General features: G+C 43.9%; 1 protein-coding gene and 1 long non-coding RNA gene across 5 annotated transcripts in view; one reads left to right on the top strand and one right to left on the bottom strand.

The window, feature by feature from the left end:
* The window catches only part of EFEMP1 (EGF containing fibulin extracellular matrix protein 1), a 45,851-nt gene extending 34,385 nt beyond the window's left edge, over positions 1 to 11,466 (top strand). For both annotated transcript variants that reach the window (XM_064709728.1, XM_064709729.1), the window contains exons 6-11: positions 1,762 to 1,881; positions 4,720 to 4,839; positions 6,296 to 6,415; positions 7,842 to 7,965; positions 8,082 to 8,277; positions 10,259 to 11,466. In XM_064709728.1, coding sequence (XP_064565798.1) covers positions 1,762 to 1,881; positions 4,720 to 4,839; positions 6,296 to 6,415; positions 7,842 to 7,965; positions 8,082 to 8,277; positions 10,259 to 10,417 — 839 coding nt within the window. In that variant the 3' untranslated portion in view covers positions 10,418 to 11,466. The remainder of the gene's footprint in view (positions 1 to 1,761; positions 1,882 to 4,719; positions 4,840 to 6,295; positions 6,416 to 7,841; positions 7,966 to 8,081; positions 8,278 to 10,258) is intronic.
* The window catches only part of LOC135446156 (uncharacterized), a 58,105-nt gene that overhangs the window by 30,541 nt on the left and 591 nt on the right, over positions 1 to 26,973 (bottom strand). The window lies entirely within an intron of this gene.

Raw genomic sequence — 26,973 nt, 5'->3', positions numbered from 1 at the left:
GAGGTTCTCCATATGGGAGGAAATGTTTCTCAAATTTGAAAGAAATTTTTCCAGACTATTTTGGCTTGAAGGTAGAAGGAGAAAAAGAGACATTTTAAACAATTGGTTGATTTTAATCTAAATTCACTAACAATTTCTGACTTTTTTTTATAACTTTTTCTTTTTAATTTGCTTGTTCACGTATTGCTAAATGAGTCTTTTCTGAAATGCATGACTGCAGGGAGAATGAATTGTTTTCCAGCATCACTTCAAACAGATTTGGCCCGATTGATCAGATGAATGTCAGCCCTTAGATCTGCCCTTGTGCCTAATCCCACAAGGAAAACTCCCACTGAATAAGAGCCAGATCCTGAAAGCATTTATGTGTATAAATGTACCAATGCATTGCTCATATGTATAATCCTATTTTTTTAAAGTTACTTATAAGAGCTTAGTCCTGTAAAAGTCAAGCATGGAAATCTACTGTGCCTCCTTAATTTATTCCATTTCCACTTCCAAATTTCTCTCTGCAACAAGAGTTCCAGTGACAATTGCTACTGTATGGATAGCCAGGAATTTTCCAGCAGAAGCCTTTTCATTCAGAATCATCCAAAACACTCCATTAAGTTCAGCCCTAAATTTGACAAAGCAAGGGTTAACTTGTAAAGATTATTTTTTTCACTTGATATTAAAACAAACACTTTCCTCATTATATTTAAAAAAAAAAAAGTCTTGGCCTCTTTTTAAACACATCTATGGTGGAAACAGCTGGAGGTAGGAAATGCAAGATCTGGCATGGATGTGGGAAGTGCCTTTCTTTGTTCCAGTGAATACTGCTCTGATTTGTGTGAGTGTTGATCCTTTGAAATGTCCCATTGTGTACAAGCCCAGAGCACAGCATTGGGTTTCTTCACCGAGCTCCAGCCACCACACACACAAAAATGGAATAATAAAACATGTTTTCCAGGCAAAGCCAGAGCCACTGTCTCCTCCAGAAGCCTTTTAAAATGCAGAGGGGTGAGGGAATGGGGTGGTGCATGCAGGTGAAAGCCCTGCTTGGATGCACAGCAGGAATGCTGACTCTTGGAAAGGCAGACTGCTCCACCTCAAAAGCAGGGCTGACCTGCAAGGAGAGGCTCTGCAAGGCTCTCAGTGCCTGGGATGCACAGCCAGGTGTGCTGCTGGCTGGGAAGGGATCCAGGACAGGCAGCCAGGGGAATGGGAGCAATGGGAAACCCTTGGAGAGCAAGGCAGGGTCTGGGGATCCCCATGGAAGCACAACCACCTGTTTCCTTTTCAGGCCCATTATTTCTCTATCCTTGCCATTCCACTGCACTTGCACAGAAAATCTGGACTGTTCCTAATGGAGCTGAAAAGATTTAGTACGTGCCAGGAGTGCTGCATGCGAGTTTTTGGGAAAATGAGCTCCAACATTGGCTGTGTTGGTCAGCACCGTGCCTGATCCTGAGGGATCAGGGAAAGCTGAACAAAACACTGAGTTTTACCTCCACAAAATAAACCAGACCAAGCACTATTGCAGGACTGAGTCAATAAAATTAAGTTGGAATGCACACTGAAGACAAGGAGCATAAAAGCTTGTTACAAAGCAGTCACTTAAAGGAAAAGTTCAAGTGTATCTTGTAATACCCAAGGAAGCAGTGCCCAGCTGACATAAGCTTTCCTCCTGCTTTTAACCAAGTGCAATGAACTTTCCTCAGACACAAGAAGAGCAGGGAGGTGCTGTGCTTCCATGTGAACTAACTGGTGTTTTTGGTGCCCCAGACATCGACGAGTGCACCCTGCCCCCGTACTGCCACCACCGCTGCGTGAACACGCCCGGCTCCTACTACTGCCAGTGCAACGCTGGCTTCCAGCTGGCATCCAACAACCACACCTGCGTGGGTAAGCACTGCTGGGCACTCCCCAACAGCCCCCAGACACACGGACACCAGCACACACTGAAAGGAAAGCAGCACCAACCAGGAAAAGGCTGCACTGAGAGGCTCCTCTGCCAGTGAGCCGAGAGTTACAGGAGGGGTGGAGAATAACAGACATTCAAGAAAGCTCTAGTTTTTTTTGTTGGCATAGCAGATTTCCAAGGAACATCTAAAGCCTTATATTCAGTATTTAATCCTAGATTTAATTATTCTTTCAGTTCTGCTTTATTATTTCCTGATATTATTCCCAGTTCACACAACACAGGCCAGAACTGAGAATCAAAGGAATCCTACACCTCTGCAGTTAAGGGTAATTTTCAGAGTCACATTTTATGAAAAATCCTTTCCTTAGGATTTTTTCTCCTGTGAAGCTCAGAGGCCTCAGGAACAAAATGCAAACATTGATTATCTGCTGCTGTGGAATGCAACAGGTGGATCTGTAATTGGTCTCATGGTTATTTCTAATTAATGGCCATTCACAGTCCAACTGGCTCAGACTGTCTCAGTCAGTCACAAGCCTTTGTTATCATTCCTTTTCTATTCTTAGCTGGCCTTCTGATGAAATCCTTGCTTCCATTCTTTTAGTATAGTTTTAATATAACATATCATAAAATAATAAATCAAGCCTTCTGAAACATGGAGTCAACATTCTCATCTCTTCCCTCATCCTAAGACCCCTGCAAGCACCATCACCGGTAATTACCCTCAGCACATGGTAAAGAAAGCCTTTAGGTCACATTTGAATATCTAGAAAAAGTTAAAAATTGAAACAAGTGTTGTTAAGAGTGACCTTTCAGCTGTGATGTTGCCCTTAGAAATAAAATACTAAGAGAAGCTGCACAGTAAAACTTTAAGACTGATGTCCATTTTGAAATCATAACATCTGTTCTAGAAGGATGAAAGTGATAACAAAAAGTAATTCTGTCTGCAGAAGCACAAAGAGAATAGCTATAAAATCAAGAGAGTGGTGATTGAGATGGTCAGCTCTTTATAGATGCAATTGGTGCATCTAAAATCTATATTATATACCTAGAGAAATCAGGCTGTGTTTTCCAGCTTCCACCATCCCTTCCAAGCATTGCCAACCCCCACCAAGCACCCTGGCACACTGCACAGCCCTGCACTGAGACAGGAATTGCTTGGTTCTCACCAAATCACAGGATTTTAAAAACTGCCCATGGACACAACAGAACCAGGTGACAAAAGTCACTGCCTTGTCACAGGGAGGCTGATTCTTGCCCATTTGTCCCTCAAAGTAACCTGAATACCTGCAGCTCATTGATATCTGCTTTTGCTCTCACATCGAAGTGAATTATGGATTAGGCCTGATACCAGAAGAGTTTGTGTTCCCTGGGATACCCACAGGATGAAGTAGCAGATGCTCAGCATCTTGTAGGTCAGGAAGTGTTAGACATGACACTGGCTTGAAATGGCCAGACTGGATTTTAGCCCACAAACACATCTCTTTCTCTGTTACCACTGTTCTACCTGGACTAAGATATGGCTTTGAGCCATTTGCATGGCTCAAATGGAAGGTGGATTCTTTCAGCACTTCACCAAACCTCCCTTTCCTGGCTTTCCAGCCTCCCAGCCTCATCAGGCACATGTCTACCAGGTAAAGGGGAGGAAAGCTTAAGGAGAAGATTTATGAATGGATGGCTGCTGCATCAAGACAAACTCCCATCTGCCCCAGCAGCACTTGACAGCTGTAGCTATTACATTTGTGTCACGATTTCTGCCTCTATTGAAAATGGGTCAATATTTCTTGGGAAATGAACAGAGCTGGGGCTTTGGCCACCAAATTTATTCCTCCTGGTAGTACTGGAGGAGGAATGATGTACATCCTTTGCACTGCTGCCAGAAATGAACTCAGAGGGGAAAAAAAGACTTTGTGATGAGTTTTCCCTGTTATCATTCATTTTCAGGACTAGAAGGTTGATTATGCAGAGAATTCATATCCTCTTCATTGGTTGCAGTTTTCTGAGTGCCTCATCTTTGTCAGTTTGTAGGTGTATCTCTAAATTTACAGTGTTGCTGACATTTATAAGCCATGAACTCAAAGGTTTTTCTCCAAGCACAGCTCTCTGCTCATGGAGATATCTGATAAACACAAACATCAATTGAAAACATTCAGGATGGAAATAAAAGGGAAAACATTAAAATCCACAGACTGACAGGAGCAGCAGTTAATCAACAGTCTGTGCCAAACAAGGGCTATAGATTCCAGAGGTGATTAGACTTATATAAACTTCCCATTAAAAATTGCTTCTCTTCTCATACCAGTGTCCTCAAAATGTTCTTGGGATGGGCAACACCATGGAAAATGTAGCACAGAAAAATACCTTCCCCCAATATGGTCTAGGCCTTAGAGCTCTGCAGAACTCTACTGGCCTCAGAGGCTCATGCTATAATTGCAATGGAATTTAAAAGAACAAATTTTCAGAGTAATAAATAGCTCAAATAAATCTTAACCACTGCATGCTGAGAGGTCTTATCAGTATGTGTTCCTTATATCAATTATTTATAGAGACTTGGCATTTCATACCTGAAAAAAAGGCACTGGAATGTGCAGCTTAATAGCCACATTAAACATTTTTGGGAGAATTCATCACACATTAGAATAACTCTCATTCCTGGAAAAATACTGGTTTTTACATGGAATGTAAAGCACAGCTCTAACATTGCTCCAGTTGTCTGCAGATCCACATTGATAGAGCCAACTGAGCACAGGCCCAGCCTAAGGACTAACCCACCAAGCCTAATTACCACCTACACAAGAAAAATATCTCCTTTTTCCTTTCAGACATAAATGAATGTGATGCCAACAACCCATGTGCACAGCAGTGCTACAATATCCTGGGTTCTTTCATTTGCCAGTGTAATCCAGGCTTTGAGCTAAGCAGTGACAGAATCAACTGTGAAGGTGAGACTTTTCTTTGTCTTGGAAAAGAAAATTTGTTGTTGTTTTAATTTGCACTGAAGCCTTTCTGTGAACTAAGGGACAGAATAGAAATGGAGACAATGTGTGGGTAGAGTTTGTAGTCAAAATCCTAAGGATATTTATTTTTTATGGTACAAAGGAGGCTAATTTACACTTGAGTAGCTGCAGCTGCTTTCAGGTACAGGTAGGAATGGGTCTCTCCATAGCAAGTGCAAAACAGGACAGAGATTGCTGCACTTCAGATCCCAAGTGGGAAGAAAGATTTCTGAACCCTGATTGCACAAACTCCCTGGAATTGTGGGTGGTCTAATGCTGATGATCATTAAATGAATTGGAAAGGAATGCACAGCAAAAACAAGGGCAATTTTGTGTGTTGTTAGGCTCCTCCAAAAACAAAACCTCCAATTCCTGATTTAAGGGGGCCACGAGTGTGCTTTTGAGGTGCTTTGCAGCCTGTGTACACAAACAGCATGCCTCCTGCACAATTACACAATCAACACTTTATTTCCTGTGCCAGAGGCTCCACAGGGGTGCCCTAATCTCCTCTTGGACACATGATGACCTCACCCTTAGAGCCCACAGCCTTTCTGCCAGCCTTGCAGGCAGAGAGGTCCCTGCTTCAGCACTGCCCTCCCCAGTGAGCTGGGAGAGCTGCTACAGATGCTCCCTCTGCTTAGCCTGATCTTAGGTTAATAATTATAATAATAATAGGTTAACCAAGCTGCTTACCCTAATCCTGTTTGAACAGAGCAGGGAACAGAACAGGAACAGCCTCCAAGGACACCCCTGAGCTCAGCCCAAGAGCTGGGCTCAGCTCAGGGGTAGGAGGAGGGAGGTCTGTGCTTTCCAAGCCAAGCCCTCCTCTTGATGGGTTTAAATTCATTTCCTGTTGATGGCATGCCCTGTTCAGTTCTGTTCCACACCAGGCCTCCCTCACGAGGGACTGATGGATACACAAGGATAAAGAAGCAGGGGAATGGTATCCACTGATTATTATTAGAAGGAAAAAAAAAAAATTAAAAAAAAAAAAAAAAAATCTTTCTCCCTTTCCCAGAGAGCTACTCCATGAGTGTAGGGCACAAGTACAAAGGCAACATTTTTGCCTTGCTAACTAATCTCGCAGCTGTGGGTTTTTTCCTCAAAGTCATCACATTTTGGAATCCTGCAAGTATACACAATTTCAAGAGTTATTTTCCCAAACCTGTTCTGAAGTCTAATTTAGCTTCTGCTTCCTCAAATCCAAACTTCTTTTGGAGGATTACTGACAAAATCCCAGCAGAGCTCACCCTTCCATTCTCAAAGTATTAAGCAGCACATTTCAGGTTTTGGATAGCTCTTTTCAGATACTTTTTTCCCCAAGCATTAAGCTGTTATATTTAGTTCTGCAACAAGGTAAATTTCAAAAGCCAATAACACAAAGCTCTTTTGCTCTCTGCAGACACTGACGAATGCAGAACCTCAAGTTACTTATGTCAGTACCAGTGTGTCAACGAGCCAGGGAAGTTCTCCTGCGTGTGCCCTGAAGGGTACCAGGTAGTGGGAGGCAGGACATGCCAAGGTAAGTGCCCTCCCCTTGGCAGGCTCAGCCCTGAGATTTTTACACCACTTCAGGCTAAGGGTGATTGCTGGATAAATGGTTGTACTGCCTGACAGGATTACTGTGCTGATAGCAGAAGATATGTTGATAAAGCACTTGATGATTCATTAAATATCTTTTAATCTCATCTGAATCCTTCAGCTCAAACTCCAAGTCCTTTGGATTCCCAAGACAAAATTTCAGTTTTTGCAGCCCTCAGGTAAAGCTTGTCTTAGATGTCAAGGTAGTGGATCTAAATTTGAGATCAACATCCCTGAATAAATCCAGGTCATGAAACATGGATTTATATGTTTCTTTTCAGAGAGATTCCTAAATCCAGTCACAGTAAAAATTAAAGATATGTTTCTTCTGATAAAGGAGAAAAAATGCAAGCCTTCAGCAGCTTAGATAATTTGTGTGTAGAAAAATAAATGTTCTGGCCAGGTGCCACACCAAATGCTAGGATTTTCAAGTTTGTGGTTTTTTCTCAGTGATGCTGAAAGTCTCTGCATCTTTTTAGAATATATTGTTCTGCAATATTCTAAGTGCAAGAACTATTGCTTCTGTAATGCAAAACCAGATTGGACAGAAAATATTTTTAGAAATAAAGAGGTGTGATAATTAGGGCCAGAAAACATGAGAAAATAACTCTTCTTTATGAGCATTTTGTCTTACAAAATCCTGCTTAACTTCTTTTCCTTCTGAAGAACAGCAGCTGACACTGAGCATTGTGGGATGGTTGATTTAAGCATATAAAAACCTATTTGTGCCTTCCAAGAGATTACATTTGGATAAAGCCTTTCTGTGCCTGTATGAAGTTTAGGAGACCTTGTGGGTAGACAGTGGGGCTCTGGCACTGACAGGAAACAGAGCATTAATGCAGTGCAAGGCTCACAGTCTCCACCTCCCTTCAGGGGTCTTTTCTCAGGCAAAAGAAACTCTACTCTGCACAATAAATGAGTTTTCACTATTTCTTCTAAAGCTATTTTGGTGAAAATGTAGCCATTAATGAGGCACTTTAGAGCCTAAAACCCAGGTTATAATAACTGAGAAGCCACAAAAGGCAGGTAATCACAATTCTTCCTTGAGACCTTTTTCCTCTGTCGCCAGGACACCTTTGGCTGTAAAATCATTCTTTGCTAATTATAAACTTGACAGCACTTCCACAGTTGCATTATATATGATTAATGAGCATCTCCAGTCAGCTAAAAACATTCAGTCTTGCTTAACACCCAATAAGCAAGTTTATTCCACTTCTGCACAGAGAAACCCTTTATAGCCAGGTCCCAGAAAACAACACAAGGACGTGGAAAGCTGATGGGTTTCAACAGACAAACAGGTTTTTTTGTAGTACCTTTGTAGCAACCCTGTTTCCATCTGCTTTGACACAGCATCTCCTTCCTCCTAGATATAAATGAGTGTGAGACCACTAATGAATGCAGAGAGGATGAAATCTGCTGGAATTACCACGGAGGGTTCCGTTGTTACCCCAGAAATCCTTGTCAAGAGCCCTACATCCTTACCTCGGAGAAGTAAGGGAAAAACGAAATCTTGTGTTTTAGGCTCACCCTGAAGAAGGGCCATGAAGGAATGAAGAGAACTTTGTGTTGTAATGCCTTTTGCTGTGCTCTCCCCTGTCTGTGTGCAGCCGCTGCGTGTGCCCCGTGTCCAACGCCATTTGCCGGGAGCTGCCCTACTCGGTGGTGTACAAGTACATGAGCATCCGCTCCGACAGGACCGTGCCCTCCGACATCTTCCAGATCCAGGCCACCAGCATCTACCCCAACACCATCAACACCTTCAGGATCAAGTCTGGCAATGAGAACGGAGAGTTCTACCTGAGGGTGAGTACTGGGGGCACTCAGGCCCTGCCTCCACACTGCCCCGTCCGTGTGACAACCCCAAAGGTGCCCAGAAGGCTTCCACAACACCCCAAAGTTCAGCAGCTTTTTGGTGCTTCCTTACCAAGTGTGCTTGGTTCCCAGTTTTTAACAAGCCTTTAACTCTCCTACCTGAAAACTCTAAACTGTGACTCCAACTCTTAGGAATATTTAGCAATCCTGGGACAGCCATGTCAGATTCACACAAAACTCCCTGCCTTCCCGTCTCTGTACCAACATGTCAGATAAATCTGAGGACACAGATAAATCTAGGACACAATTATAGAAAGATTGCTTGTACAATTACATGAATTACAATTCTTATTTTACAAAATAAGAAATCAATAACAGCATTCTAGAAATCCGTGCCCCATCCCAAGGTAAGCTCAGGCAAACTTACAGTGCTGTTGAGACATAATTAAACCTTTATTTCCCATAGGAAAAACCAAGGAAGTCCAAAATACTTGGGATAGCAGTATTTCCTGTTAGTGGGATACATTCAAGTAGATACACATGAATAGAAGCATCTAGAATATCTGCTTTCTAAGCAGATGTTTTTTGGGTTTTTTGGGAAGAAATCTCATTTTCCTGAACCCCTATAATATTTACAAATTCCTGGGAAATCCTTCCTTCATATGTGGCTTTACACTCCATAAACAGATTCAGCACAAAAACCTTCAATCAGAAATACAGTAATTGGGAAGTTTTCATGTTTCATTTTTTCCTTCCAATCAGGAGATTGTGGGCTTCTGATAGTACAAGTGTACCAAGCTGTGGTATTGCCATTTGCACCATGTTTACCCAAGGTGGGAAAAGGGAATTACTCATCCATACATCATTTGTTGTGACATAAATCCAGGGGAAAACACTGGATTACAGGTTACACATCAAAACCCCCTAACTACCCCCAAAATACAAACAGCTACTTGCTTAAAATAAAAACAAGATCACTGCAGGTCCCACTAGGGTAAGACCCCAGTGTGGCCCTCACACTGACCCTTGGAGTAACAATTCTCACCTCCTGTTGCCACCCAACAAGAAATCACAGGCCTTAAATAAGGAAGCACGTGTTTGTCCTGCCAGGGGACTGTGGTAAACAAAAGTTTGCTTGGAAGTTATTCCTACTGTTGTAGTAAAATGCTGAGCTGGCTCCTGGATGCAGCACATGGGTTGGATTCATCTGTGCACCCAACTCATGTGACATGGGGAGAAAATATTTGTAGTAGGCAAAGAGAGAGACAGAGCTGACCCTTTTATCAGCATCTGGAAAAGGCAAAGCTGTTGGACAAACCAGCAGCAAAACCCCAGATTGGGAAAGGAGATTTGAAGCAAAACAAGATGGGGATAGCAATAGGCACACACCAGTAACAAAAATTCCCAGTGTTTACAAGGACAACACAACTTCTGGAGCATGAGCCACGAGACAGTTTTGAGTTTCCCTCCAGTGAACAAACTACCTCACTGTTAAAGACATTAGGGCTCTTGTTTCACTTGTTCTCTCTCTATTTTAAAACCTGGTAGATGGGGTTAAAACAAAAACCATGTTGGGATAGATTACCACTTCCCACATCCTCTGGGGTAGTCAGCATAACCAGGAACAGATTTTGCAGCACAGTTTATTCCTGAGGGGCTCAGTCAGGTGGAGCTTTCCCTGCAGCAGAGCCAGGTGTGAGATTAGCCATGGCCCTTTGGAAGTGTTAAAAGTGCCCTTGCTTGGTACAGGCCAGGGCTGAGGCAGAGCCGTGAGGGGGGGGACGGACGGAGCCGTGAGGGGAGGGGTGGGGGGGGACGACCCACGGAGCCGTGAGGGGAAGGGGGGGGGGGGGACGACCCACGGAGCCGTGAGGGGAAGGGCGGGGGAGGGACGACCCACGGAGCCGTGGCACAGCAGCAGGAGTTGCTGCGGGCTGGGCTGAGCCGGGCTGTGCTGTTGTTGTTGTTGCAGCAAACCAGCACGGTGAGCGCCATGCTGGTGCTGGTGAAGTCGCTGTCGGGCCCCAGGGAGCACATCGTGGACCTGGAGATGCTGACAGTGAACAGCCTGAACTACCGCACGAGCTCGGTGCTGCGGCTAACCATCATCGTGGGCCCCTACGCCTTCTAGCGCCCGCAGCCACCCCGCACCAAAGAATAGTACCCAAAACAAAGCACTTACTATTGTTATTTATAGATTTTTGCTCTCTTTTTTAAAAGAATTTGTTTAGTAAGTTGATCTCTCTGTTATTCGCACGTTACACCTGTAATTCCGAGTTAGTAGATGTGTTCCATAGTATAACATGGGCATTGTCACTTTCTGTATAAAGAGTTAAATCTTTTTTTTATTACCTTCCTTGGACTAGATACATACTATGCTTTTATATGAGAACTGTATGTTCATACTATCCTGTAAAGCTTCACACACCCTTCCTAGCCAAATAGGTCATGCAATTTAAAAGTGATCTTCTGTTTTGTTTTTATTTTAAATTCTAATGCAGCTACACTGAATCTCAAAAAAGAAAAAAATTACGTAGTACGAATGATACACAAAGTAATGGTTATCTGATAAGCTAAAATATATTTCTTATTTTTAACTACTTTGTAACAAAAGGTAACAGTAAATAAAAATCTATTTCTGTAGACATTTATGTGCTATCACAGTTGGTTTTTCTAATCTGGGTTGGAGGTAAAGTGACATTGTGAGAAATGCTTTGCATCAGGTTTTTGTATGCAGATTGTGTTAACCATACCATGGAATAACATTACGCTCTCTCCAAGAAAAACAGACCATAGGAAGAAAATGTCTCCAACAAAGAAAGAAACTCCAAATGGGAAATCACCAGGCAGGGCACAAATGTCCATGAGAACACTGTCGGTAGTTACTGCTCAGAGGGAGGCAGCATTTTCAGACTGAAGTTAACATACTATTTTTCAGAAATATTATGTTGTATACTAAGAATTGAGTGCATTTTCTTAAGTTATATCATTTTCAGGCACTCGGTCCTGTTCTTACTCTTACAACTCAGATGTATCATGTACAGTGTTCATAAAATTTATTTCTAATTCAAGAACTAATAACATCTTTTGTAATATGTAAAATCTTATTTCTTGTTTAAAATGTAGTAGTTAATCCTTTGATGTACAAAATTTTTAATAAAGATCTCTTACCATATTGTATTTGGTCTCTTTGGAGGTAGTTTGTTACTACTGCTGTTATTGTCACATACTGTGGGAGTTGGCAAAGTTGTTTTGAGGTCTGAACAGTCAGAGGGATCCAGATCTCAGCCTGTACAGGATGAGTTCTTGGAAGACTCACAACACAGCTCCTTTGTAGAAGAACGAGCCTGCTGCCTACTGAGATGTAGTTTTACTGACAGCAAAAGTTGAGAACAAAACTTGGAGCAGGCCACAACCACTGTGGCTGAGAGCACCACATCCCCCTGCCCAGGCAGACTGCAGAGCAGGACCCCATTATCCAATGATCATTCCTGCAGGAAGCCATTTGTGGCTTTAAACAAACACTTCATCTGCCAAAAGGCTTGGAGCACGTGGCTGCAGCACAGGCCAGGAAATGGTGCTGGTGCTGGGTCACGTTCTCTGCCTGGGGCCCAAAGCAGTGGGGTGAGACCCCCAGCACTCCTCATCTCTTCCAGCAGGGAGGGAGGGGCTCACCAGGACAAGTCCAGTTGCTCTGTAGTGGGATTTAACTGGGGCTTGCTACAGTGAAAAGTCTCTGCTACAGAGTTGGGTTTGTAGGGAGCTCCTTCCTCCCCATTCATGGCTCCAAACCCACTCAGTCTGAAATGCAGCTCCTCGTTCCACACAAACACTGAGCAAGCTGCCTCCAGCCTCCTGCTCCTCCATGCAATTCCCATGGCAAATGGCACATGCTCGCCTCTATACATCCTTTAATGAACTTTGTCTCTCCATGTAGGCTGTCCTCATGAGCTGTGCTGCCCCTCAGACACCCCTCTCCACCCCCAACATCAGCACTGTTCTTTTACACCAACTTTTAACTTCCAAATTGTGCAATTCAGCATTGCCCACTCCAAGAAAATCAGTTTTGGTGCTTTTATGGGCAATTCTCTTGAGAGGTGCCCAGAGGAGGCTCAAATGGCTTTGCCTCCTAAAGGGCCCAGCCTTGAAGGGCACCAGGCTGGTCCCTGGAGCAAATTAAGGAACCACAAATCATCCCTGAAGTCTCCAAGCTGCCAAGCTCTGTCCCAAGGATTTTCTGTACCAGTTTTTATATCTGTTTTACCAACAGCCCTTTTAAGCCTTCCTTTTAAAACTCTGCTCATCTGACAGTAACCCAAACTTGATCATTATATATAAAAATATTTCTACACCTCTCAAAGGGCAGAAGCAGCAGAGGCAGTTTCACCTCACACATGACTGTACCAAGTCCTGCTCAGCCTGCACACCTCACTGTGCAGGATTCTTGGCTCAATCCACTCTGTTTACACACCACTGCCCTGCTCCCTGTCTGTTTGCAATATCCAGGTGCCCAGCAGATCACTGAGAGCCCAAAGTGGCCAAGTCAGAGGCTGTCACAGCTCGGGAGTGCAGATGCAGCCATGGGTCACTCTTCTGCAGGCTGGGTGAGCCTGAAGGTGGTCACTGGGTGTGGGCAGCACTTCCATGAGCCCAGAGCTGGAATAACAGCAGCCCCTCCAAAGCAAAACAGGAGCTGAGCAGAAACTGGCAGGGGGTGGCTGGTTTTGTTTTGGGTAGGGGTGGGGTACATGACTGAGCCTGAAAGGAGCCCACAGTCAGAATGAGAAGATGGTTCAGAGCCTGAACAAGGAGAGCTTTTCTACACCAAAAATCCTGCATGTTTTTAGGAGAGAAACCTACAGGTCCTCCAGTTCTCCAGGCAAGCAAAGCTTCACCTGCTCCCTACAAATTGTACAGAAGTGCAGCAAACATGCAACAAGAGTTTGAAAAGCTACTTGGATTATAAGGGACACTAAAATCCCAAGAAGTTATGAGAGCAGAGTGTTTGCTCACCCTTCTCTGTATCCCACTGCCATGACCATTACCAAGAGCACACTCCAGGAAGGATTCTCATATAAATCTGTCAATGTTGGAGAATCTAAATCAGGATCACATGCAAAGTTTTAGTATCTTCTCAGAAACAGAAAACAGGGAGAAAAGAGATAAAAAAGTGGGACTGAGTAAACAGAACCTAAGGAAACCAAAATGCAAGTTCATTCACTTCCCCAGGACCACCTGAACACAGTGCAGTGGGATTATTTTACTTGGAAGGCTCACAAATGCAAGTTTGTTGTTGAACCCCGTTTCCATGGCTGCAAAGAGTTGCTTGTGTTTTGAATGATCATCCGTGTTTCTAACTTCATAAGTCTCCTAATAAAATATAGAACAGCTGCTGCCCCAGTCAGCTGTTGAGCATATGGAGCCCACCAGGGACAAAGCCCACTGTTAACACAGAGAATTATTTTTAACGCCCTCACATATCTAAACCTCCCCATCATCTCAGCAAAATGGCACAATTCCACACTTCCCAGCTGGGGGAACACCTGCGTCATGCAAAGCTCAACTGGGCTGCATCTGCTACAAAACCCAACTTTATTTCATCTGGCCAGCAGAAAAAAGTGATCAGCCTCAGTGAATAGGGCAAAAAGTTAACTGTGCTCTATATCTGGGGAAAAGCAGATGTCTAGTTAAGATGTTTATACAGCAAACATTTCTGTATATATTAGGAGGAAAGAGAGCTGTTTAATAAAACAGGGTTGGGTTGGAGTTGCCAAAGCAAATTTGAAAGGCAGTACAACAGCTTTTGTAATTTTTGCATGGGAAAAGATATGAAATCCTGTTTTATATTGATTATGTGCATTGAACAAGTAATTTTTTTAAGTGACCTCAAAATTAACTGCTTAAAGTCTCACACTTACTGTGTGTATTTAATCAGCAGAAAAAACTGCAAATATCATGTCACAGAAACACAACAAGGCAGCATTGAAGGCACCCCCTGATTTATTCTCTGCTTTCTCAGCAATCTCCTTTGACACTGGCTGAGACACCAAGACACAGCAACACTTCCTGCAGACCAAAACACTGGAACCAGGTGAGCTCCAGGTTTTGTTTGCAAACACCTTCACTGTGTCAGTCATATGCTTTCTCACAAGATAAATTTTGCTTTCTGCTCCAGAATCCCAATGATCTCAGAAGCAACATCAGCACTCTGCATCCCTGCTCCCTCACAGAAATACATCTGGATAATTAATATTTTTTAATGTTAATAATATTTTTGTAACTTCTACCTAACCACAAAGTACATTTATACTCAAACAGGATAAACATTCAAAAGGTGCAGCTCTCAGCTAAGCACTCCAGCAGCCCCTGCCCTGCAAGCACACTGTGCTGCACTTCATTGCATTGCTGTAACAAAACATTCTTTTTTTCCACTTTTCCCCCCAACCCTTAAGACATCCACTAAAGCTTCTGCAAGTCCACAAAAACTCCCAAAGCAAAGACATGGCCCATCCCCATCCATACACCTGAACAAGCACACAGAAAGGCTTTCAAATGGAGCAGCCTGCCAGCTAGGTTGACAAAAGCAACATATTTATGCTGTTAAACTCTGAAACCACAGCCATGGAAGTTACACAGGCACCTCAAGGTTTCAATCCTGCCAGTGCCACTCCAGAAACATCCGAACCTGTGACCACCTCCTCTGGAGGGGTCACATTTTCTTCTTGCACTGGAGTGTTTCTGGAGTATCTCTGTGCAACATACAGGAATGTTTCCTATACAGAATATATACAACAAACACCCAAGTGGGAAGTCAAAAGAGCAAAATTCCTGCAGGCGGCATGGAAACTAGGAAAACAAACAAATTTTGGAGCAAGGGCTGCAGAGGGGAAGCCAACATACCAAAACAGCAGGGTAAAAGGCATTATTAAAATCAATAAGTCATTCTCTGAGAAGCTGAGGCTGTACATGAACACGGCAAATGGAAATGTTCCTGAGCTCTGCAAGGTCAGGGGTGAAAATAAACACGGCAGGCCAAAGGAGCAGCTTGCAAATGCCTGCACTGGCAAATCACAACTCTCCCAATCACAGCAAAAGCAACATCCCAGGAGGCTGATGGGGCCACACATCGGGGAGACAAGCAAAAACAATAATGCCATGGCAAAAAAAATGAAGTGAAACTTTCTGTTGCATGCCTGGAGGAGGAATTTGGCACAACAGCACTGTGCCAGAGCTGCTCTTACAGGCAACATATCAAAGGACCTGCCCCAGAGTAAGAAGTGGATAAAAGAAGGGGAACAGAACATTTTGCTAATGATATCCAGTTGTTCAGGTAAAGATGAGCATCCTCTGGAAAACAGAGCCCTTACAGTGCTCTGAGTATTGAGCAGGAAATGCCAAATAAAACCAAAGGGGATAAATGCAAAGTGATGCACATGCAGGAAGCAATCCCAGCTTTATTTGAACAGCAAAGGCCTCTGGACTGACCACCACCTCCCTGGAGAGCATCAGGGTTATGGCAGACCATGCAAAGAGGAAACCACAACTCCACAAAGCTAATCCAGCATCAGGAGTGACTGGGGATCAGAGCAGGGAATGAAGCTGAACCTTTGCACACTTGTGCAAATTCACTACAGCATAAACACAGCTTGGAGCTTGAGTCCCGTCCCCTTCTTACAGCAGGATGCTGGGAATGTTAAAGCCCAGAGCAGGCTGAGATTTAAGTGCACACATCCACAGCAAAGCCTCCCAAGAGCCATTAAATACGTGGCTGTCCTGGACAGGAGCCTTTCCCCTGACAGGGAAGCATTTCCAGTTTGCCATGGGCAGCTCCAGAGCTGCTCATGCCCTTGCCAGGAGCTCTGCTGTCAGCACCAGCCCTTGTGATGCCAAATGCCCCAAACCTGGAAATGTCACCAAGAGAAGAGGGGAGCAGCCTGCACAGAGCACTGGTGCTGCCTCCATGCCTGCATTAGTGAGGGTTTTGTGTAGCTGCTGCCAGCACCGCCTTCCGTGCCCAAATATCACACCCAGCTCAGCAGTGGCCACAACTGCATCAAAGCCAACTCAGCCAGCAGCAAATGTTTGCAAAAAAAGTCACCTTCAAGGGAGAAAAACTTCACTTCTGCCCAGCTTAAAGGCACTGCCTGGGGGAAGGCAGCAGGAACCAGAGCACTGCAGACAACGGTGTTGCCAGGAAAGCTGTTTCTGCACACACTAATTAATGAATTGATCCTTGGAGTGATTAAAACAGATTTGCATTTGCTGCTTTCTCTCCCCAAAATAAATCAGGTTTCAGACAATTTTGCAACCCAGGATCAGTCCAGAGACTGCACCCCAATATTTAGTAGGGCTGTTTTGTTTCAGGAGAGCTCTACAAGCTGGCAGAGGTAGGTAGGCAGAGAAACATGAACCAACATGCCAAGAACTCTCTGCAAGGCCTGTGATTCTGTACTAAAAACCAAATCACAAGAATCAAAATAGTAACATGAAACTTTAATGGGGTCAGGAGATCTCTGCCTCTGCTCTGGTATGCTGAGGAGGAAGGATTTGAATTGTACAGTGAACATGTCCAATAAAGCACTGACATTCCATGGACAATCAACCATACCAGGCTGAAAGCTACTCATTTCTAACACAAGCAAACATTTTGCAGGAATGTTTCCTTACTTGTTTTAAACTTTTTTACCTGCATTCTCTGGGGTAACAGGCCACAGTGCCATTCCTGTGAAGCTTCACTTTGTGCTTTGCACAAAGGCTGTTTGCATACGAGCATAAAGAAAAGCTGGAGAGGCACCACACTCACATCACAGCAATCAGAGATGCAGATAAAGCTCTCCTGAAGGATTACTCACATCGCTACAGGTGTAGGATACTGAAAGAAATTAAGATCTACTCAGTACCAACATCCCACCCAAATCACCTGCCTGCAGGTACCCAGGTAATGGAAACACTTCTCTAAGCTGGCAGCTTGTTGGCACAAAAGAGAGCACTTAAGTCACTATTCATCTTGTCATAATTTGATGCTTGTACCTAGGCCAAAATCCCTAAACCAGGCTATTTGCAAATGTTAAGTCCAGTAGCTTGGTATGTTTCTCTTCCCCAGGCTGGGATAAGCACTAACCAGCTCAGGAAAAAAAATAAAACATACTCATAAAATTTCCAGATTCTGGTTTCTAGCCTCTGTTACTGAATTTACAAGATTATTTTGAATTTGAGCACTGAGTGTTCAAGCATGTTTTGGAGCAGGGTGGAACACCCCCAGCCCTTCTTACTCTGCCTTTTCAATGGGCTTTGGGCAGCACCACAACACATCCTCCACCACAGCACATTCTTATTTGAATTTAACCCTTCCACTGCTGTTATACTGTGCAGGGATATTTTTTAGCTCTGCATAGCAGAATATTTCTTCACCCCAGGATCATCCAGATTTGCACACACTCAGAATCAAGGCTTTTGTTCTGATTGCTTCCGATCACCATCACCCAAAATGAAAATACTGTGCTTCAGGGTGGCAGGGGGGGAAGTATTTTCTGGAAATTTAGAATGATCGGCCTGGCCTTGAAAAAATTAGACAGTGCTTTCGAGCAGTGGAAGGTATTTGGTGATGAGGGGGTGCTGCCTCCCACCACAGGCCCCAAACCCCCTGTGACCAGCTATTTAACCTGGGGTATTTCAACAGCTGTCCTGGGCAGAAGCTTGCTGAGATTGCCTGAAGTCCCAAAAAGGATGTAAAATATTTGTAGCAATTCCCTGAACAAGCCCAAGAGGCTTCCTCGAAGCAGAGCCCTCAGCTCTGTTGACTTGCTTTTTTAAAAGGTAATATAAATTCCACTTACGCTGGTTTGTTTTGATGTTGAAAATTGGTCTCCATAGACATGGTTGAAATCATGCCCTGCAGCACCGAGGCTGGAGCCAACAACCACACAGCCCTTCTCCAGGGCAGAGCTCAGGAGGCTTCAGAGGTGGAAATGCCATCCCACCCAGCACAGCAGCACCAGGGGAGCGCAGGGAAAGGGACAGGGTGCCCCATCCCACAGCTGTGGCCACCCAGGCACTGAGAGAAGCCTGTGGGGTTCCCCCCACATCACCCTCAACCCATTGCTTGCACATTTCCTTCACCAGGCACTGCCAAGCCTTAAAGAGCACATGGGAAACCTAAAATATTAATTTTTGTTAATTTTTCAAGTCTCGTTGCCCTGTAGGAGCTCCCTCGAAGGCTGACATGCAGCTAGGACCACATCAGTGTTTGCCAAGCAGAAACAGCAATAAAAAGAAATCAGGGTGAGCCAATCAGGGGGAATATATGGAGAAATGACAAGTTGAGGTTTTTATATGGAAATTTCTATCGAGGGTAGCATTCCTGTCTAACACAAGCATTTTAATACTTCCGGATGCAAGCCCCAAGCCAAAATCCAGTGAGGTCTGATGTTACAATAGTGTTTAAGCTCAGGGATGCTGAATGTTTTGCAAGAGCTACAGGTTTTCCCAGTGCCAAAAACCATGCAGAAGAACAACAAAAAAGCTTTTAATTCTGCCCCAATGACCCCTCCACACTGTCCCAGCACAGAGCAGAAACAAGTCCTGAGGCACCAAACCATCCAAGTGGATTTGAACAGAGGTGCTGATAAGCCTGCCCACCCCACCCCCAAAAAAGGGGATGGCCTATATTTGGGAAAGGCAGGGAATGGCCTATAATATTTGGGAAAGCATTATTTCCATGACACTGTTTTCTTCCCTTCTCTGAAGCAGCTCTAAGGCTGCTTCAGGCACCCCCTGCACCACCCCAGGGTGGTTTCACAGCGCTCCCCAGCACCACAAATCCCAGGCAGTGAGGAGGGATTCCCTGGAAAGCTGGCTCAGGCTGGGATGAGGCACAGGATGGCCTGGGTGAGGGGATATCAGGCAGAGATCAAAGCAGGAGACGTTGCCCAGGTCAGCAGTGCAGCGAGCGTGAGCCCACGAGCGATAAAGTGTTCAGAACAGCTTGTCCCAGAGCTGCTGCTCTGCCTGCCAAGGCCCATTTCTGCTTGGTTTATGCACCATGCCAATTCCTCCCCTATAAGATTAAGCTGCCTCCAGGCAATTTTAACTTACACATCTGATATTTGGAGCATTTGCTATGCTCTGCAGCTCAGGAGCAGGCACAGCCCCTGCGCTGCCACTTCCCCTCTTCACCTCACATCACCTTTGCAGAGGCACTTGCTCCCATTTAAGCGCTCACACCTTTTCTGTGATTTTCAGACATCAAGGGAATAACATTTCTCTGAAGAGCAGGACAGAACCATCAGTGCCATTGAGAACAACACTTCAGGGCCATCAACCTGACAGTAAAGAGTACAGGACCTGTTTGCTTGGATATATCCATCATCCTGGAGAAGAGTTTCCCCTCTTAAGATTGTTCAGAGCTCATTAAATCCATTAATTAATCACAAATACCAAACCTAGAAACAAATAAATGCTGTTTGAAGCCTAAAAGCTTGGTTTCAAGACCATTCTGAGTGGTTCCAAGTTAAAAAGGCAGATACCCAATTAAAAATATTCAATAATCTTGAAAGTCTCCAAATTCCTTATTTGTTTATTTATCCAACTACACATGAATAATTTTAGTCTAGCACAGGCCTGTTTGGGTGCCAGATCATGTTTGCAAGTCTGCCCTGTGAAAGGCAAATGTACAGTTGAACTTGGATGCTATGCAAGTATCAGCCAGCTATTAGCAGTGATTGCTAAACAATTTTTCCAAAAATTAGATCAAACAAAGCTCAATGCCTGTGGTTGTTGCTGGTTACCTCTGTGAGGAAAACAGTTACTAACACACAACTGGTTGGGCTCAAATGATAAATGTAATTAAAAGGCTGTAAACAGTAATTCTACTTTATAGAGATTTTTTTTCCATCATAAAATCTAATTTCTGTACACACTAACAAGATGGACAGACCTAAAGGGACACTTGTGTGCACAGGAACCACGATCACTTTGATTCAGCTCACAAAACATCAGGAAATTTTGCAGATGCACCTCCAAAACCATTGGTTAAACCACTCAGATGAAACAGTTGTGTAACAGAGTTATAAAGAAGACCATGGAAAAGAGAAGAGGAAAGAAACTTCCTGAGGGTTTGGCATTGTTACTATTAGTGATGGCTGAATTTTGCCTCATTTCCAATGCAGTCAGATCTTCAAATAAAACTTGAACACCATCTGTTTGCCATGATCCAGAGACAACAAGGGCTGGAGACCAGGAGTCATGATGATGGCAATGGTTACACACAGGTTTTGCCTACAGATCCAGCCTGGGACCTGTGAGAAAGGCTCTACCTGGAACAAGGGGAAAAGTTTCCTCTAAATGCAAACCCATTTCTAACTGAATCAGCATTGGATGTGTGGAAAGAATATATTTACAAGGGAAAGGATTTTACAAGAAAATTTTGCAAATGTAATCAATTCCTGTATGGAAAGAGTCTCTGGAACAGCAGGGCAGAAAGCACTGGCTTTACAGCCACTGGGCACCTCTGCACCTCAATCTGTGCTATAATTATACAGCTCATTAGTTTAATCACTAACAACTCCAGACTCTTCATGCTGAAATCAAGAATGTTGCTTTTCTGATCTGGGAAGCTCTCAAAAATCAAATTTTTTAAAGCTGCTATTTTTTAGAAGGCTGAAAAAACCAGGAACATTAAAACTCTATATATTCAGGAACTGAAGTAAATCAACTAAATAAACATCCCAAAAAAGCACCAAGAAAAGCCCTAGAGCAAACTTAATTGTGATAACTGAGTTTAATGATGTTAAATGGCAAAGCTCATCATAAAAAAATTACAGCTGAAACTTCCCCCCAGTATTACTCAGGGCAGGTTTCACTCCACTTAACTCGGACAACAGGAACAGGATTCACAATTCATTTAGTCAAGGAAAACCTGTGGGGAGCAGGAGGGCTGAGGAAGCAAATCCATAATTAACTCCATTTGCAGGCACAGTTATGATATGAGTGTGCACTAACCCTTCATTTGTGCTCCTACATTTGTAGCCAAGATTTGCACATTTCCCTGAATGAGAATAAATCTGTGCAAGGCTTTGCCCTGACATTTGCTTGGTGTTGAGCCCACTCTGTCCCAGGCAAAAACAGCGCAAGTTGGCACACAGAGTGTCCCAGGCCTCCCTCTGCCAGCAGCACAGGCCAGGGGACACAGGCAGGCTCCTCAGGGACTCAGGGATGGCAGCACGGCCATGCCAAGCTCCAAGGGCCAGGGGACACAGGCAGGCTCCTCAGGGATTCAGGAATGGTAGCACAGCCATGCCAAGCTCCAAGGCTCAGCTCAGGAGGTACCATGGGCAGGTTATAGAAGGAAAACCCCTCCAGGAAGTGTTGGGGAAGATGAACCAGGAAAGCCTTATAAATATGATTGTCTGGCAAAAGATTTTGAGAATATAGAAACTATAAGTGAGATAGAAATGAAAGCAAGCTTTGAGATACCTCAGTTACTGAGCAACTGGAAAACAATGGTGTGGCTGGCTAAAGGTAATCCCCTTTTGATGGAACAACACCCTCTGCCTGCAGACAGCTCCAAGGGTCAGAGCAGACCCTACAGCTTGGCAGAAGGGGTCCAAAGAGGAGTTTTTAGGGTTTAAAATGTACCACAGTATGGTGATGTAATGATTCTTATAGGCTGTAGGTAAATGCTATAGGGTTTGCATATTGTACTAGACTGGTTAGTGCAAAATAGAATATTCAACACAAGATGATTTATTGTACTGTAACAGGAACCTCGCTCTCTTGTTCCTCTTACTCTCTCATGCTCTCTACCCCTCTCTTCTCTCAGGCTGCTCTGAGCTGTGGCTGCAGCTCCCACCAGGCCCTCTGCAATAAACCCCAAATCCCAGCAGGGCCCTGCACCCAGGCCCTCTGCAATAAACTCCAAGTTCCACGACCTGGCTTCAGAGATTTCTCATCTCCATCCCTCCTACACCCCGTGCTCCTACAAGGAAGCATCCATTATCTCCCACCCAGTTAAAGGCAGGTGCTGAACAGCCCCCCAGTTGCACAGAAGCACCCTCAGCAGTGCTGCACTGCAATCCTCAAAAGCATTTTCCCTCTTGCATGTAACCAAGGCCTTGTGCTCAGGGCCAGCCCTGGCCAGGGATCCCAATGCAGAAGCCAACAAACCCCAAACCTTGCAGAGTCAGCCAAGAAATTGGGTTTTATTCCAGAAGCTCACAAACCTCAGAGGCTTCAAATTCTTTCCAGGGTTAAAAATCAGCCCTGGCCTCAACATTTTGTGGCATGGCAAGCAAAGAGAGGATTTTCTTGGCACTGCTTTTTTTTTTTGCACAGCCTCCTTAGAGGCTGTGAGTTTGCCGGTGCCCATCAGCATCTTACACTGCACTCCTGTTATAGCAGAAATTGCTGTGCAAGCCCAGCCATGTGCCACTGCTCTTAAAAGTATCAGGGTCAGGAAGAAAAGACAAGATTTACAGATGAGAGGTTTTTTTCTGCCCATGGCAGGCACAGAATTACAGCTGTTTGAGGATTTCACAAGTAGAAACTATCCAACAATTGCTTGGAATTGGAAAATAGGTACAATCCTAAAGGAAAAAAAAAATCACTGAGAGAAGATTCAGCAAAGAGCTCAGCGTCAATGATACCCTGGATGTTGCTGCCCTGGCTTTGTGTTTCTATTTACCTGTACACAACCATTTTTAATATCCTTAAAGCACAATTAACCATTAAAAATAATTTATTAAAAGGTGTTTTTTTCAGAACTGTGTTGGAACTTCTAAAGGCAGAAGGATAGAGTATCACCTGTCCTGGGGAAAATATGCTGGGAGTTGCTGATAAAGATCATTCCAGTGACACAGCTAAAGACCAGGGAGTACCACTGAGAAACTCCTGGTCTCCTTCAGATGCTCTTCCCACCCACCACACAAACACAAGCAGCTTATAAAGATCAGGCTGGGGATGCTCTGAAGACAACACCTGAAACAAGATCAAGGCCAAACACCCAGTATGAAGTTATGAGACAATAAAATAAATCAAAGGTTGCGGCTGAACCACTGAACTGTTACCAGCTGTGGAGCAAATACCTGTTACTGGGAGCAGCTGCTACTACCCTATAAAATTTTACATGTTTTGCACATTTCAGACCCCAAATCAGGGTTGACTATAGTTTCAAAAGGCAGATACCCCATTAACATAAACAATTACCACTCTTCTCCTGCTTTTACTAACACTGGCATTTTTCAAGCCAGTTGCAACTTGTGCAGGTAACTGTGTGAATTAAATACCACACTGAATTCTTTACTAACTTTTCTTTCAACAAGGTAGCAATGTGTAAGTATAGCTATAGTAAGTGCTGATGAGATTTATAACTGGGTCCTGACTATAAATCATCTTTTTATCATCCCCAGAAACTTTTTATTGCTGTTTTCATCCTTCATTTTATAGGTCGTATCTCCTCTCATCAGGAGGACCTAAATCAAGGTGTAGCTCTTACTTCATACCCCAAAATATAGTTCAGATTTTTTCCCCAAGGAAAAGAAAAAATTAATGCAAATATTTAGGGATTCCAAGGAATCCTTTTGAGGAAATATTTGCATTCATGGTAAAATTCCAAACCTCCACACAAAGAGCTTGACCCAGCCCTGGTGAAGCCAGTGACATTTGTCACAGCAAGAGGATGGAGCCAAACAAACTGGAAATGGATCAAGGACATGGCAAGGGTTGACAAACTGCTTCATCATTGGCTCTTAATTTAAGCTTAAACCTCCTTTACAAGGCAAGTGGGTGAGAACAGCAAAAAAAAATCCATATCAATCACCACATCCACACAGTTCCCAACTCCTATTTATAGTTTTGCTTTGAAATTGAGGACAAAAATGCAAAGCACCAAGCCAAAGGGGAACAGCCAGGATCCACAGCACTCTGAGCTGCGAGGCTGCTGCTTTATTTCAAGTGTGCTGTCCACCACACTCTGCACTGCTGCAAGTTCAGGCCTCATCAACATCCAACTCCCAACAAAATTTCAAAGGCTTTTCCCTGGAGCTTCTCAGAGAGCAAAGAAAAAAGGGATTCAGTGGCTGAGATGCTTTAACAATGGACAAGTTGTGGTCAAAAAACTCTCCTGTCTTTCTCCACTATCTGGGCCTTTCTGCTTGGCACCTTCAGCAGCCTGGAGGTTTCCAGAGCTTTGTTCTTTGTTAGAGAGGCTCTATGAATCATTGTCTTGCTTTTGCTTCTCTTACTTGAAAATGCCTCTTAAAATTAACTCACTAAGTTTTTAATGGTTTAAGTAACCATTAAATAGCTGTTGCAAAATGTCACATCCACAGGTAAATAATCACAGCTTTCCAACTTGGGGTTTGAAGAGCTCCAAATTCACATTTTTGGACTGATTTTGTGCCATCACCCAACACACACCACAGACCAATCACAGTTTGCCCTTCACTCACTCAAGGAACTCAGGGCCTTAGGTCATTGCAGGCCTTGTATTCCTTTTTATGTACCATAATTCCCATCAGATGCATTCAGTATTAGAGCTTTGGCTCTTCACAGCCAACACAGATCTGCAGGGCCTCTCAGGGTGACACAGAGAAGAGCCCTCAAATGGGATTTTTGGAGTGTTTTCTAGACTACAAATAATTTTAACTTGGGCACCCAAAAACTGACTTGACAGAGAGCAAGCGCACGTATCAGGAAGCTTTGTGCATGATGTTCACTTACATTTTTTACACTACAGGTCAAAGGCATTTGCAGTGTTAGAAGTGCACACACATCAGGAAGCTTTGTGCATTATACATTATGTTTGTTCACTTACGTTTTTTACACTATAGGTCAGAGTCATTGTAGTGAGGAGTACTCAAGTAGTGTTAGAAGTGGTGCGAATTCAGTTTAGAAATCAGGAATCTGAACATCACCCCACACATGCAGAGTGCTCTTGCATTCAGCTTTGCTCGACTCCTTTGTTAAAGGCACAGCACTGAATTATCAGAGCTCACAGAAATGCCTGAAAAGGCTTTTAAATCGCACCTCTAGGTGCTCCTCTTTAATCTATGAATTTAGGGTCTCTTCAGCTCCTCTCCACTCCCATTGCACACAAAAAGGGAAGAGCACTGTCCATAGCAAATTCTGTAAAATTTACTATTTCTGTAGATCTATCTATTCGCTTCAAATAAAAAAATCCTTTCTGTGCCAATCACTCACCCATGCAAATGAAGAGCTGACATGAAACCAAGCCGTTGTTTTCTAGTACTCCATAAATACTCAGGGAAGTTTCCAAGCGAGCCACGGAGGGGTTGCGCGGGCAGGAGCTGCGCCCTGCAGGCACCGCCAGGGAACGGCGAGAACGGAGCCCGGCCCGCGCCGTGCCCAGCTCAACAGTGCCACCGTATGGCAGAGGGGTATTTTCAATAAACACACACCAAATCACACATTTTTGGGTTTTACTCTGTCCAGAGAACTTCCCGCCAACGTGGGCACGGTATTCTCAATTTCTGTACTGCAGAAAAACCAAGGCATGGTGAAGACCCTCCAAGAAAAGGGGGGAATTAAAATGTGATGTTTCACACTGCCTTGAACACTTGTTATTCAGTGAAATGGCTAAAAAAATCAAAGTAACTCTCACTGTGTGGTTGCTCATCCCTCTGATTTCCTGGTGCAGCCAGTGTTCCAGATTCATCTACTAATTTCTTCTCTCTGTCCAATGGCAGGAGCAGCCCCCAGCACAACACCCATTGCCAAAGCATATTAACCCCTTCAAATAAAGTACATTCACTTCAAAGCCACACTGCAAATAAAGGAACACTTGCAGAATCTCACATACCACAACAAACAGGTCTATGTATTTAATGAGTACATATATACAAGCAGAACCTCCACATGGTACCTGTCCTACCGAGCTGGAACATTCCTGGTTCCTGGGGAGGTGGTGAAAGAGAAAGCAGCTCAGTAAAGAGATATAAAATACAAAGGTAGCACGTTTAAAAGGACAGGGATTGTTACAGGGAAGAGCTTTCCTTTCATTAGATAGAAATACACATTAAGACAATTTACATAACAATTTCAGCACAATCCAGACTGAGCAAGGGAATTCAAGTGGTTTTAAGTGTCAAAGAACCCAAATCCACAGCTCAAGGACATTGAAAACTCCTGGAAGGGAGAACAACATTGAGGCTCTGTATCTGGGTAATATGGAGGGGTCTCACTCAGAACATTCAACCCCTGCCAGCTCACAGCACAGCTACAAGGTCCCTGCAGCTGGACACAAATTTCCACTCCAGCCCCTCAGTTTCAGGGGCTGCTCCCAACCCTTTGCTGAGCCTGTTTTGGCCTGCCAGAAGCTCCCATCGCCCAGGTCTGGGTTTTTCCTTCATGTGAGCCACCTAAGAGCTGGTCTGTGGAGACACATTACATCCCATACACCAGCAGGAAGGCTTGGTTGAACCCAGCTTATTGATTTATAACATACTTTAACTCTCAAGATAATAAATAAGATAAAAGAGAGGTCAAGAAATTATGAAGGAGTTGACTCCACTAGTTCAAGTTAGTAGCTCATATTTTCTTTAGTGTTATGCTTCTGTTGTCTCCTACCACAAGGAGCGGGAAAAAAAAAGAAAAGGGCAACCACTTTCTTGAAGTCCTTCACTAAGTTTAGGCTGCACAGCAATAAAAATCAGGAATCAAATTATTTCAAAG

This window comes from Zonotrichia leucophrys, chromosome 3, assembly GCF_028769735.1.
Source record: "Zonotrichia leucophrys gambelii isolate GWCS_2022_RI chromosome 3, RI_Zleu_2.0, whole genome shotgun sequence".
In the NCBI taxonomy this organism is placed as follows: Eukaryota; Metazoa; Chordata; class Aves; order Passeriformes; family Passerellidae; genus Zonotrichia; species Zonotrichia leucophrys.
The sequence above is the reverse complement of the archived record's forward strand: the minus strand, read 5'-3'. Positions and strand labels throughout refer to the sequence as shown.